General features: G+C 43.3%; 1 protein-coding gene across 1 annotated transcript in view; it reads left to right on the forward strand.

Moving 5' to 3' along the window:
- Positions 1-209: 209 nt before the first annotated feature.
- Positions 210-12,745, forward strand: part of LOC110300014 (liver carboxylesterase 1) — a 31,721-nt gene continuing 19,185 nt past the window's right edge. Inside the window, exons 1-7 of the mRNA XM_021170045.2 lie at positions 210-442; positions 2,529-2,733; positions 4,087-4,231; positions 6,455-6,588; positions 9,202-9,355; positions 10,862-10,966; positions 11,856-11,960. Of these exons, the coding sequence (XP_021025704.1) occupies positions 388-442; positions 2,529-2,733; positions 4,087-4,231; positions 6,455-6,588; positions 9,202-9,355; positions 10,862-10,966; positions 11,856-11,960 (903 nt within the window). The 5' untranslated portion in view covers positions 210-387. The remainder of the gene's footprint in view (positions 443-2,528; positions 2,734-4,086; positions 4,232-6,454; positions 6,589-9,201; positions 9,356-10,861; positions 10,967-11,855; positions 11,961-12,745) is intronic.

Genomic DNA, 12,745 nt, shown 5'->3' on the forward strand with positions numbered 1-12,745 from the left:
AAAGCTTTTCCCTGTCTGAAGGCACTTACCTGCTGTGCTAGACTCTGCCTTTGGGAGGCTCACAGAACACTGAGGTTTGAATTCCAAAGGGGAGAAACATTATGTAAGAAGTTCCTTGGTTGGTTTATGGACCTCTGTTATCTGAGAGTTGTCCAATGGCTGGTCAAATAAGAGAGAGAGAGAGTTTGTTTAAACTCTAGGTCGGTGTGACTAAGAAGTCCCATTAGGCACCCAGAGAGCTCTCAGTCAGGAATTTTCATTTGGTGATTCTATGCAAATTGACTGAGTGGGCAGGATTTCAGGCATGAGTTTATAGCTGTGGGACAGGATCAGTGCATTATCTCCACCACCAGACACCTCACTAGACCTCAGAGCTACTATTCTTCCATGATGTGGCTCTGTGCTTTGAGTCTGATCTCTCTCACTGCTTGCTTGAGTCTGGGTGAGTATTTCTGGGAGCACATTTGAAATTCTTTGTCCTGGGCCTTGGTGAATGCAGATGCATTCAGGAAAATTAAAAACAGATCCCATTTCTTAGAGGTGTTCACCCTCCAGATATGGACAGAACACACGAGTTACTCTAAGCTGAGGGCTTTGGAGTTTTATGTCCTTGAGTGAGGAATTTAACTTTGCAGTGCCTGCTTCTTCCCCATTGGGTTGCAGTCCAGTGTGAAATGAACAATTTTCTGTAACACTCTGAATACCGGCTGGTCTAGGGGATATATATATATATATATATATATATATATATATATGATTGAAAGTAGAGTATATCCATAGGAAGTTTGACTTGTAGAATTAGCCAAGAACTGTTGAGCATTGAAAAGGTAATTTCTTCCTGAAAATTTCCTGAAAATGGGTGGGGCAAAGCAATGAAGTTATGGCAGAGGGAGATGCACTGGGGTTATTTAGAAGGCTGAGGCAGAATGGAAGCTGCTGTCAATGGTCTTTGTCATGATTTACCCTGGAAAGAAGAGGGGAGACAGGGGAAAGTGGTATAGCCTTGCCTAGTTGGGATAATTTCAGGGGATTTTAAAGATTTAGAAGCTGAGTCTATAAATTTCTGATATACATCTCCAGATCATTGTGTAACTCTTTCCTCTCATTATAGAAGTGTCTACTGTAGCATAGAATTTTGGAAGTCACACAAAATAGCAATGCTGTTACCTATGGACATTTCAACATGTATGCGTCTTAGGAAAGATACCTCGTTGGGTCTGGTAACCTAAAAGCAAAGAGAATAAGCATATGGTTTTCCTCAGTGCGTGGCATGATTTTTTATAACACTGTTTATAGCACTATTGGCTACTCTTGATAACAGACACTCTCGGGCTGGTGAGATGGCTCAGTGGGTAAGAGCACCCGACTGCTCTTCCGAAGGTCCAGAGTTCAAATCCCAGCAACCACATGGTGGCTCACAACCATCCGTAATGAGATCTGACGCCCTCTTCTGGTCTGTCTGAAGACAGCTACAGTACACTTACATATAATAAATAAATAAATCTTTAAAAAAAAAAACAGACACTCTCAAAACTATGATGGACTTGTTGCATTGTTAAATCATTGATCTTGAAGGAAAAACATCTCAAATAAAACATACCTTAAGTTAGAGATACACAGTAGTCAGAAAGAGAACAAATGAGAAGCTATGGGGAGATGAGAGAAGGACTTCGCAGAGCAAGAATAGAGCAGAGGCAGTAGTTATGCAAAGGCCCGATACCCAATTCTCTCCTTCTGCATGATCATGCTTAATGTTATGACTCGCCTCTTCTAGAACCTGAGTGATCCCATAGCTATTTATTGTGTTTATTTACCCACTACATAAAGCCCCTTGGCTAGGTATTCGGTGTCCTTCTTTACACATACCCAATAACACAGGATTATAATCTCTCCCCTTGGACTGACCTGGTTGTATTCATATGCCGTTTTCTCTTCCCAGAAGTGCCCTGCATGGTGCTGTCTCTAGCCATCTGTGCTCCATGCTTATTCTTCATTTATTCTCCATCTTGTCATCTCCCTGCTCGGTTCTGAGTCTGATGTTCTCAATGATGACACCAGCCAAAAGGCCTCATTCCTTCTAATTTCTGTATCTCCTGCTTATCCTTCTTGCAAGTCCCAACCTCTTTATTATCTGAAGGAAGTGTGTCTGTGGTCCTTTTCATGAGGTCATCCTCCAAAGGATAGGGCCACTGTTGGTCATTGTCTCATCCAGCACACAGCTCAGCACTGAGATGTGAATAAATGTCTCTAGTGGTGTCTCAGAGAGAAAACAAATGATATATTTATTCACAATGGGCTCTTTTTTTGCAACTACTTTGGCTAATTTTATACATCCAGTTTCAATTTTCTCCTTCCATCCTTCTTCTAATATAGGAAGAAAATTTCCTTCATCTTACATGAAAAGAAGCCATGGCCTAGAGTGTTGGGATAATAGTTAAGCTCACATGCCTACAGAGTGAAAAAGCCTGCTTGGAATCCAGGTCTGACCTTTCCCTTCTGTTCTATCCCCATTTTCTCTTGTCAAACAGGACACCCATCCTCACCACCTGTGGTGCACACTGTTCATGGCAAAGTCCTGGGGAAGTATGTCAGCTTAGAAGGATTCACACAGCCTGTGGCCGTCTTCCTGGGAGTCCCCTTTGCCAAGCCCCCTCTTGGATCTCTGAGGTTTGCTCCACCAGAGCCTGCAGAGCCCTGGAGCTTTGTGAAGCACACCACCTCCTACCCTCCTTTGTAAGCCACTGGTGCCCTGTTTGGGGGTCCTTGTTCTTATAAATTGAGCACCAACTTCCTGACTGTTTCAGGTGCCTTTCTATTGCTGTGTAGACACCATGACCAAGGCAATTATAGGAGAAAGAGTTGAATTTGAATGAAGACTTACAATGTCAGAGGATGAGTCCATGACTGTCATGTCAAGGAGCATGGTAGTACTTTAGCAGGCATGGTGCTTGAGCAGTAGCTGAGAGCTCACATATTAAGACAACCATGGACCAAAGGTAGGGGAACTAACTTGGAATGATATGCATTTTGAAACCTTAAGCCTATCCCCAGAGACACACCTCCTCCAACAAGGCCACACCTCCCAAACAGTTTTACCAAGTGAACACGAAGTATCCAAATGCATGAGCCTCTGGAGGTCACTCTTATTTAAGACACCATACTAAGTAACTGTCTGTGAGGCAGTTGTCTAACATCTGTGCTTCAGATTTTTATTCTATAAAATGGGGAAAAATAATAGATGTGTGTGGTTGATGTGGGTCTTAAATGACTTTTGTTCATAAAGAGTAAGTGTTTGAATACTTGAAGGACTCCATAATTGCCTCCATTCTTCTCTGTGTTGGACCATTAATTTCTCTTATAAGGGGAGCCATCAGTGATTGCTAGGCTTTGGAAAAGGCAGAACCTTAGCAGGTCAGGGCAGCAGTGCCCTTAGGGTTAATACTTTTTTCCTGGACCTGGCATTTTGAGTCCCAGTAGAGGAAAATAATTTACCCCAAATGGCCCAGATTATTAGTGGTTGAAGCAGAACTATGATGTAGTTTTTCCTAAGCTCCCTTATAAAGCACAATTCCTGATCTGTGCAGTGTATGTGTTTGTTGTTAGAAGTTGTGCCATTGGTTGATGAAAATATCTCAACGATAAGGACATGTTCTTCTGATGGAGTACATCAGTCTATAGCTCATAATAGAAAGCTCAGCAGAGGCTTGGACACAACATCTGTCCTGGCCATGAAGAGGATGCTGTATTGAAGGACAGGCCAGCATCTGAGTTCTTCTCTCCTGGGCTTAGGGTATCCAAAAACTCTGGGAAGGAGAAAGACACCAAACCCTTCTCTCTCTCTCTCTCTCTCTCTCTCTCTCTCTCTCTCTCTCTCTCTCTCTCTCTCTCTCTCTCTCTCTCTCTCTGCAGAGTTAGAAGGCATTAGAGAAGTCAAAGTTTCCTCCAGGAAACACATAGACCTCCCCCCACCCCTTACACACCGATACTAACTGCATGACCAAGTTCAAACCTGGTGCAAGGTTGAGTGGCAGACAGCATGCTCTATTTCCATTTGGTGGAAACTCAGGCGTTCTTTCTCCTTCCCAGGTGCTACCAAAACCCAGAGGCAGCATTGAGGCTCGCCGAGCTCTTCACCAACCGAAGGAAGATCATTCCCCACAAATTTTCTGAGGACTGTCTCTACCTCAATATTTATACTCCTGCCGACTTAACACAGAACAGCAGGTTGCCCGTAAGCATGGAGATCACTGGTCTAGACTTGTGGGTACCAGCATCTGTAGCCTGTGCACCACTGGAAAGGAACAAAGGCAGCTAGGGGCAGTGTCTTCATTGTCAAGGACTTAAGTAGGGGTCCAAGGCCTGTTAACCACCAAATAAGAGACCTTTTTCTGCCTGTGAGTCACAGTGTATTAGACTTTTGGTGGAGACGACCCTGAATCTGAGAAACAAATTGTAACCTTCTAAACTCTCTTATACTAACAATGACAGTAACCTCAAGTTTTAGTTTCTGGAGGGACAACCTGATTCCAGAGTAGCTAAGATATAATTTCAACAAACTTAAGATGAAAACACACACACACACACACACACTCAGAAATTATACATTCTACAGGATAGTTTACCTAAGTAGAAACTAAGGCTCTGATGAGGGAAACCAGGACACACAGTGAGTAGGCAGGGCAATAGCATGGGTCTTTTAATATTTAAACCTGTGCTCTTTGATAAGGACTAGCAAAGGTAGCTGGAGTATCACCTTTCTACCCACAGTAACAGCAATAACTTTCATTGGCCTGAGACAAAGTTCTGAGGGGAGGAGCCTGTGGGAAATGAGAAGTACTCTCCTTTGCCTTTTGTCAACCACGCTGGATTTTACTGTGGGTCATTGCTATCAGTAACTGCCTCTGGCACAGACTGATGCTGCAATGAATCAGCATTTCCACATAAACAAAGGGCCTGAGCTTAGGCAGATTGCCAGTTGGTAGGCCAGTGGTTTGGAATGGGGCTTTTGGAAAGAGCCAATCCCTGGGGTGTAGCAAGTCAAATGCCAAAACCCTGCCAGTCTCCATGGAAAGGAGAAGGGAGAAGAGAGTTTGAACTTGGACTATTATTAGGGCCCACACATACTTTCCAATGCACAGGAAACGTGGGAACAAATGTTCGTTCACTCAAACTCTGATTTCTTCTTTCATTTCTTGTGTACACAGTGTCCCAAGCACAGCCATATTTCTGGTCAAGGAAAGCAAGGACATAAACCACTGTCACACAGCCCTCTATGTCTTAAAGGACCTTGATATCATCAGCCTAGACTTACAAACTGCTCAGGTCGGGGAGGTCATTTCTCACCCTCACTAGCCATTGTCTCCAGCTTCCATAAGATGACCTTGGCTTAGTTGCTACTGGAGGTAGCATAGAACCTGCTTGTGTGGGCAAGAGTGCAGGGATTCTGGGAACCTTCAAGCAGAAGACCATCAATTTATGGACAGAGATCCAAGAGCCAAAGGGACTGGGGTTAAATTCTGCCTCTGCTGTCATCTCTTGTTCCAACTACTGACTTACTGTGTCATGACCATAGGCAACAGAGATTAGGAGCTCAGTGAACAATGCTGGAGCTAGGTGGCTTGGTCAAGCCACATGGTCTGGTGAAACCACACTACTACATTATACCCCAGGTGGCAAAGTGTCTTTCTTTCATGATGCAGTGGGCATTATTCTTATTTCCATATAGTGGCCGTTTCTTTGCCTTATTGCACTTCTTGGTTCACAGTATGCATTATGACTTCTTTTAAACAAATAGGATTTTGTAAACTCTCATTTCTTTTCTGCTCAATATGTACACACATACACACTGCAAATTTTTGCATCCTTTCACCTTCAAGTTTTAGCAGTCTTTGGTACATAATGAGCCCTCAAATAATGTTACCCAAAGTAGTAAAGACATCATGGAGAAAACAGAAGCAAGCTGGACTTAGCAGGGTGGGAGGAGTCAGGTGTGCTGAGGGAGCACTGTAGAAGTGGGTACCATCAGGCTGCTGTGCTCCTCATTAAATAGTCACTTACCAACAGAGAAGTTCAATTTATCACTGGCGGGTCAGTGCTATGAGATGAAGTGGTAGTTCAAGGACTGCCTCTTGCTTTTATGTTCAGTTGGGTGAATAGTCTAGGCATGACGCCATGGGCTTGCAGGGAGAACAGGACCTCCTTGGTGTTCCCATGAAGATTTTCTAAATTTGCTGTCACTGAAGGATGGAACTGAGGAGAAATACTGGGACTTACTGGGACTTCGAGTGTTAAGGCTGATCTGAGGGAGTTGGAAAGGAGAGGATTGCCTGTTACAGCCTTTCTGGACACTGGTGTGTATTTTGGATGAAGCCAAAGTCCAGATACAGGTGACCAAACTAGATGCAGTCTCTCCAATTCTGTTGCTTATGACCTATGTGATTATGTTCTTGTCCAGGTGATGGTGTGGATACATGGAGGTGGACTTGTGATAGATGGAGCATCAACCTATGATGGAGTGCCCCTCGCTGTCCATGAAAATGTGGTTGTAGTGGTCATTCAGTATCGCCTGGGTATCTGGGGATTCTTCAGGTGATATATTAATATTCCTCTTTCTATATCAGTTCTGAAATAGGATTGTTGCTGTTACTATAACAAAAAGCAAGAGACTATGACATTATAGAGAGTTCAAACTTATTTAGCTTAGGTTTCAGATGTTAAAAGTCCAAGACTGTGGTTGCACCAATGAGCCACTGGAGATAGCTCTGAGGTGTGTTAAGGCATGATGCAAAAACAAAAGGAGATCTGAACATGTAAGTAGCTCACATGGCAAGGCAGAATGCCTAGGAGTGGGAAAGAGACAGTCTCCTTTTTGTAAAAACTTATTTATGTGAGAGACAATCAGAGTCACGTGAGAACTATATTAGTTCCATCTCATGGCTACATCTCAAGGAACCAAAGAACCTTCCCCTGGGCCTCAGCTTTCCCAGGTCCTATTACTTCCAAATGCTGACAAACATCGATCAGAACTTCCACACTGAACCATTGGTGGACAAACCATAGCAAAACCTAGCCTTCAGTATGAGTCCTTGTTACAACCCTAGTCAAAGCTCCATGTGTTAAGACCTAATATTATTATATCTATCTCCTGTTATAAACTGTTATGTGGATACCATGGCTATCCTTTACAGAACCCAGAGTGTTCTGTGAGACAGATTAAGTCACTTCAATTCTCTATACAATGCTTCTGTGTTTTTTATAAAGACACAGATGTCCTTGCTAAGGCCTTTATTCTGATGGCATCTCATACCTACTACACTTACATTCTTGTTCCTGGTCCACTGGCCTTTGTATCTATTGTGCCTCCCAACTGCAGTTCCCTTCAGATGCACAAAACACATGACCTGGTTTGTTTTCTCTTGCTATGACAAAACACTCTGACCAAAAGCAACTTGGGGAAAGATAGGATCTATTTGGTTTATACTTCCAGGTCCCAACATATCATCAAGGGAAATCAAAGTAGGAAATATAGCAGGGGCTGAAGCAGAAACCAGGAGCAATGCTGACTATTGATTGACTTTCTACATGTTTCGTACTCAGCTATCTTTCTTATGTAGCCCAGACACACCTAAGTAGGGATGTTGTCATCCATCATGGGCTGGCCTCTTCTACACCACCCATCAGTCATGACAATCCCGCAGATATAGCCACAGGACAATCTGATCTGGGCCACCCATCAGTTGAGTGAGGTTCCCTCTTCCCAGGTGAGTCTAGACTGTGTTAAGTTGGCAACAAGAGCTAACTAGCACAACACATAGACATGATTTATTCGTGTTTCCAGTAAATAATACTGTCTCTATGATGCCTTCCCTTGTTATGCAATCTAAAGTCCCTCCACATAGACTCACTGCTGTCTCCTACCCAATTCTAATTTGCTGCTGTCATTATGTTGGACCATGAAAGGCAGTCTGTGTTCTGGTCAAGTGTCAAGTGAGGCTTACTCAGGAGACCCAGTAGAAAAATCTACAAGGGACCTAACCATAAGCTATGCTCCCAGACACAAGTGCCTGACAACACATCAACTCCTCAACTCCAAAATCCTGTGACTATCAGTCACATAGACAATGTCCCAAGCTCCTGGTATTCTGGCTACAGCCACGTAAGCTCCTCCCCACAGTTACCTGGCAACAGCAAGGTAGCCTAGCTCACTATAAAAGGGGCTACTTGGGCCCCTTCTCTCTCTCTCTCTCTCTCTCTCTCTCTCTCTCTCTCTCTCTCTCTCTCTCTCTCTCTCTCTCTTAAGCTCTTGCTCTCTCATTGTCCCTTACCTCTTGCTCTCCTTTTCCTCTTCCCTTCTTGCCTCTCTCCACGTGGCCATGACTGACTTCTAATTCTCTATTCCTTCCTTCCTCCCTTCCTTCCTTCCTTCCTTCCTTCCTTCCTTCCTTCCTTCCTTCCTTCCTTCCTTCCTCCCTCCCTCCCTCCCTCCCTCCCTCCCTTCCTTCCTCCCTCCCTCCCTTCCTACAAAATGCCTTCAAACCATGTACCCACTCTGTTCATCAAGATCTGCCTTGTTAGAGCAATAGAGCAGGTCTCCCTCTCAGGGAGGCCACAGCTGCTAGCCAGACTCTGGCCCGTGTGGGAACCACCCAGTGCCTTCTCCCCCTTCCCCCTTTTCCCTTTGGTCCTGGGGCAGTCCTAGTCACCCCCTGGGTTCCCACCTGTTCTCAGCTCTTCCATGGTGTCCAGCAACATCTTGCGATGCCCAAGAGCAAGAACCCATTGTCCCTTGACTGTGAGGCCCAGGGACCCTAGACTGCTCCCTCTCTACCCCTGTGGACTGGGGTTCCATGGATTCCCAGAGCCAGATGCCCACCCGGGTGGCATGGAGAACAGTTGGTAGTCTCTCGTGCCCACCCATCCAGAGCCCCGGAGCTCTGGCAGGACACCGGTCATCTCTCCCACCCCCTTTATTTCCCTGCTACCGGCACCCCACATCATATTCTGTTTCCATCTATTGGCCTGTGGTATACAGCAAGGGCTAAGTGTAACCAAAGATTTTATGTGGGATGAGCTGCAGGTGAACACTCTCATCAGTGATGTGGAGCCCCCCTTATTTCAGAGAACTTGCAGAGATCCCAATCTCCTTCTATCTCTTATGACACAGCCACAGCATCTTTACTTCTATCCACTGTTGTCTTACAGCACAGAGGATGAACACAGCCGGGGAAACTGGGGTCACTTGGACCAGGTGGCTGCACTACATTGGGTCCAAGACAACATTGTCAACTTTGGGGGCAACCCAGGATCTGTGACTATCTTTGGCGAGTCAGCAGGAGGTGAAAGTGTCTCTGTTCTTGTAAGTTTTCCTTGTCTAGTCTGGATGTAGCTGCCAACAGAACCTCTTAGAGACCAACCAGTCCAGCTCTGGAACCTTTGCTCTCATGACCTGGATCCAGGTTGACTCTACTTATTGCTCAGCATCAGATGGTGGATGCCTAAAGATTAAACTTTCTTTCTCTCCTAGGAAGCTTTGAGCTCAGGTTTATGTCATGGGCCATAACAAACACTAGTAGTATACTGTACTATGCCATTTCTCCACTACTGACTTATTTGAATTCTCTTTCTCTTTGTTAATCAGACTAACATTAGGGTTGATTTCTCTTACAAAGTGTTGGGAGTAAACTCCAAGTAGGTAAGGGAGAGACCATGAGTGTAATTGTTTGGTGATTGGGGGTTATTGACACTGTGAAGGGACCCAAGCACCCAAAACAGGCAGGGGTGTCCTTGGATGGTTTTTCCATGCCTTGGAAGGAAAGTGGCAGTATTTGGGACTGTCTGATATGGTGGGATATGGCATAGGACTTTAGGGCTTTGAAGGGAGCTATGGAAAGCATTGGTGACTTCTAGGACACCTCCAACTCCTCTAGAGGTGAACAGAGGATCAGCCCTATTACTGCATTGTCAGACACACTAAGTTCATGTTCTTATTGTCAAAGGAAATGTTCACACTTTTAAAAGTAGAGATAAAAGGAAAAGATAAATAAACCACAAAAAGCTGGGTGATATCTTATGTTTATAATCCCATTACTCAAAAAGCTGAGGTTTAAAGGTCACAGATGAAGGCTAACCTTAGCTAAAGAGCTAATTCTTGCCCATTCTGGGACATTTAGCAACACAGCAAATGTTTTGTTAAATAGGAAGAAGTCTTCTGTAGTATTACTATGCATATATATAATATATTATATATTATTATTATGCATTATATTAATTATATAATACCACATTATATATTTAGTATTTAGTATTTAGTATATTATTTATATTGTATTATATTATTTTATTATTTTATTATAATATAAATATAAATGTTTATATTACATTGTATTGGTCATATATAATGCACATATATAGTATTCCCCAGGGAGAATAAAACATTATTTGCTCAATCATTTGAAACCTTGAACTATTTATGATTGTAAAATTATGAATATCAGGAGGACACTTATTTTTTATGGGCCTCCATGATCACTTTTCTTGGGATAAATCCTGCTCAATATAGTTCTGAAGCAGAATTTGTGACAAAAATTGCTGTATTGTCTTGCTGGGGGCTTAATTATTGAGAAAGCCTTCTTTTAGCATTTAATTTTGTTTGGTTTTTGTTTGGGGCTGTCTCTATTGTGCTGAGGGTCTTTTGGAAGAGGTGGCTCCAGGAAGATCCTGGGTCAGGATGCTTTTATGTCCCCAGAGTCCCAGGGCCCCCAATTGAATGATACAGCAGCAGAGCTGGTAGACAGAACCTTAAGGAGCAAATGAGTCTCAGAGCACACCTTTGGATGCAAAGTCTTTGTCTTTCCCTTGCCAGGTGTTAAGCCCACTGGCCAAGAACCTCTTCCACAGGGCCATCGCTCAGAGTAGTGTCATTTTCAATCCTTGCCTGTTTGGGAGAGCTGCCAGACCCTTGGCTAAGGTAAGTATCACTCTCAAACAGCTATTGAACCTTTTAAACTAATGCCTTGAATCTTTAGCAGTCTGTCTTGCTACAAGATTCAGCTGAGGTGCTCAAGGGCTTCCTAAAATAAGAATGATCAAGTAGGAAAGTCTGACGATTTATGACCCACATCTAAACCACATTCTACACTTATTAAAGATTTCATGTTGGGGGGCTGATGAGATGGCTCAGCGGTTAAGAGCACCGACTGCTCTTCCAAAGGTCCTGAGTTCAAATCCCAGCAACCACATGGTGGCTCACAACCACCTGTAACAAAAATCTGATGCCCTCTTCTGGAGTGTCTGAAGACAGCTACAGTGTACACACATATAATAAATAAATAAATCTTTAAAAAAAAAGATTTCATGTTGACTATGTTATGCAGTCATCCAGCTATGCTGCACACATTTAAGCATATGAGAAACATTATCACCTCCTGTGCATGTCATATGTAAGCATCACCCTCATCTATGGGTAATGGAAAGTGAAATACAGAGAGATTGATTATCACAGCAAGCGCTAGAAGTGAGGCTTAAATCCAGACAGTGAAATTCTGGGTTTTAAACCTTAAATCTCCAACAGCCTCTTAAGAAACATTTTACATTGAGAATATCCCTCATCCCCTTTTTGGTCCTGGGAATTGACATTGTGCCCATTTATCAAGAACAGTAACAGAGGTGTAGGTATTGGGTAGCCATCTCACACCCCTGGTAGAGCAGTAATAGAGGTTACACTCTGGTATCTAGTCCCCACACTTGATTACTTTCATTAACACTCTATTGTTTTTAGAAATAAGACATGGGCTAGGATCCACTTTATGCATGGAGGGAGGGAACAGATATGCTCTTGACTCCTGATCTTTTAACAGAAAATTGCTGCTCTTGCTGGCTGTAAAACCACCACATCAGCCGCCATGGTTCACTGCCTGCGCCAGAAGACAGAGGATGAGCTCTTGGAGATCTCACTGAAAATGGTAGGTATGTCTAACCTCATGGTCCCTACCCTGTGTACTTGGCCTAGGTTTTGCTTTATTCAGCTGTCTTCTGAGATAGTTGTTATCTTTCAGGACAGTGTCAGTCTTGTGATCTCAATTGAGATTGTTACTGATTCCTTAACATGAAAGACCTACAATGTGAAACTGCTTAGTAAGAACATTTCACAAGAACTCACATAATTCCCCAGATTTATCAAAGCTTAATGTCATGGCATTCTTGTTTGCAGGTGTATTTAAAGTTATAAAATAATCCACATTTCTACACATAATCAACAAAACGAAATAGCAAAGGGGGCAAGGATATACACTATAAGGCTTCTAAGAAAAGTGTCACATGCAATCTAGGAGCACCTGCCCTTGGAAGGCATCACCCACAGTGAGCAGGGCTTTCCCACATCAATCATTAATCAAGAGAATCCACAAGCATGGGCAGTCTAATGGAGGCTGTTTCACAATTGAGTTTCCCCTGTCATAGATGACTCTCGTCTGTGTCAAGATGAGGAAACTAAGCAGCACAACATCCATTCCCCATCCATGTACCATCGATCCATGCATCCTCATAACCAACCCTATTAAGTATTGTTTACTAATCCAGTAGAGATACATCTAAAGTGTTTAATTCCTCTATTTTTAATTTATCTAATCCCCATTAATCATCCAGCCAACCTGTATCTACTCACTTTTACTTAGACCTTCAAAACAGTGGTCTGTAGGTTCCCCTTAAACCCCATGGAAGCTCTCTGGCACTATAATGTTTTTACTTG

Source organism: Mus caroli, unplaced genomic scaffold (genome assembly GCF_978045245.1).
Source record: "Mus caroli unplaced genomic scaffold, Mus_caroli_1 scaffold_10, whole genome shotgun sequence".
NCBI classification, from domain to species: domain Eukaryota; kingdom Metazoa; phylum Chordata; class Mammalia; order Rodentia; family Muridae; genus Mus; species Mus caroli.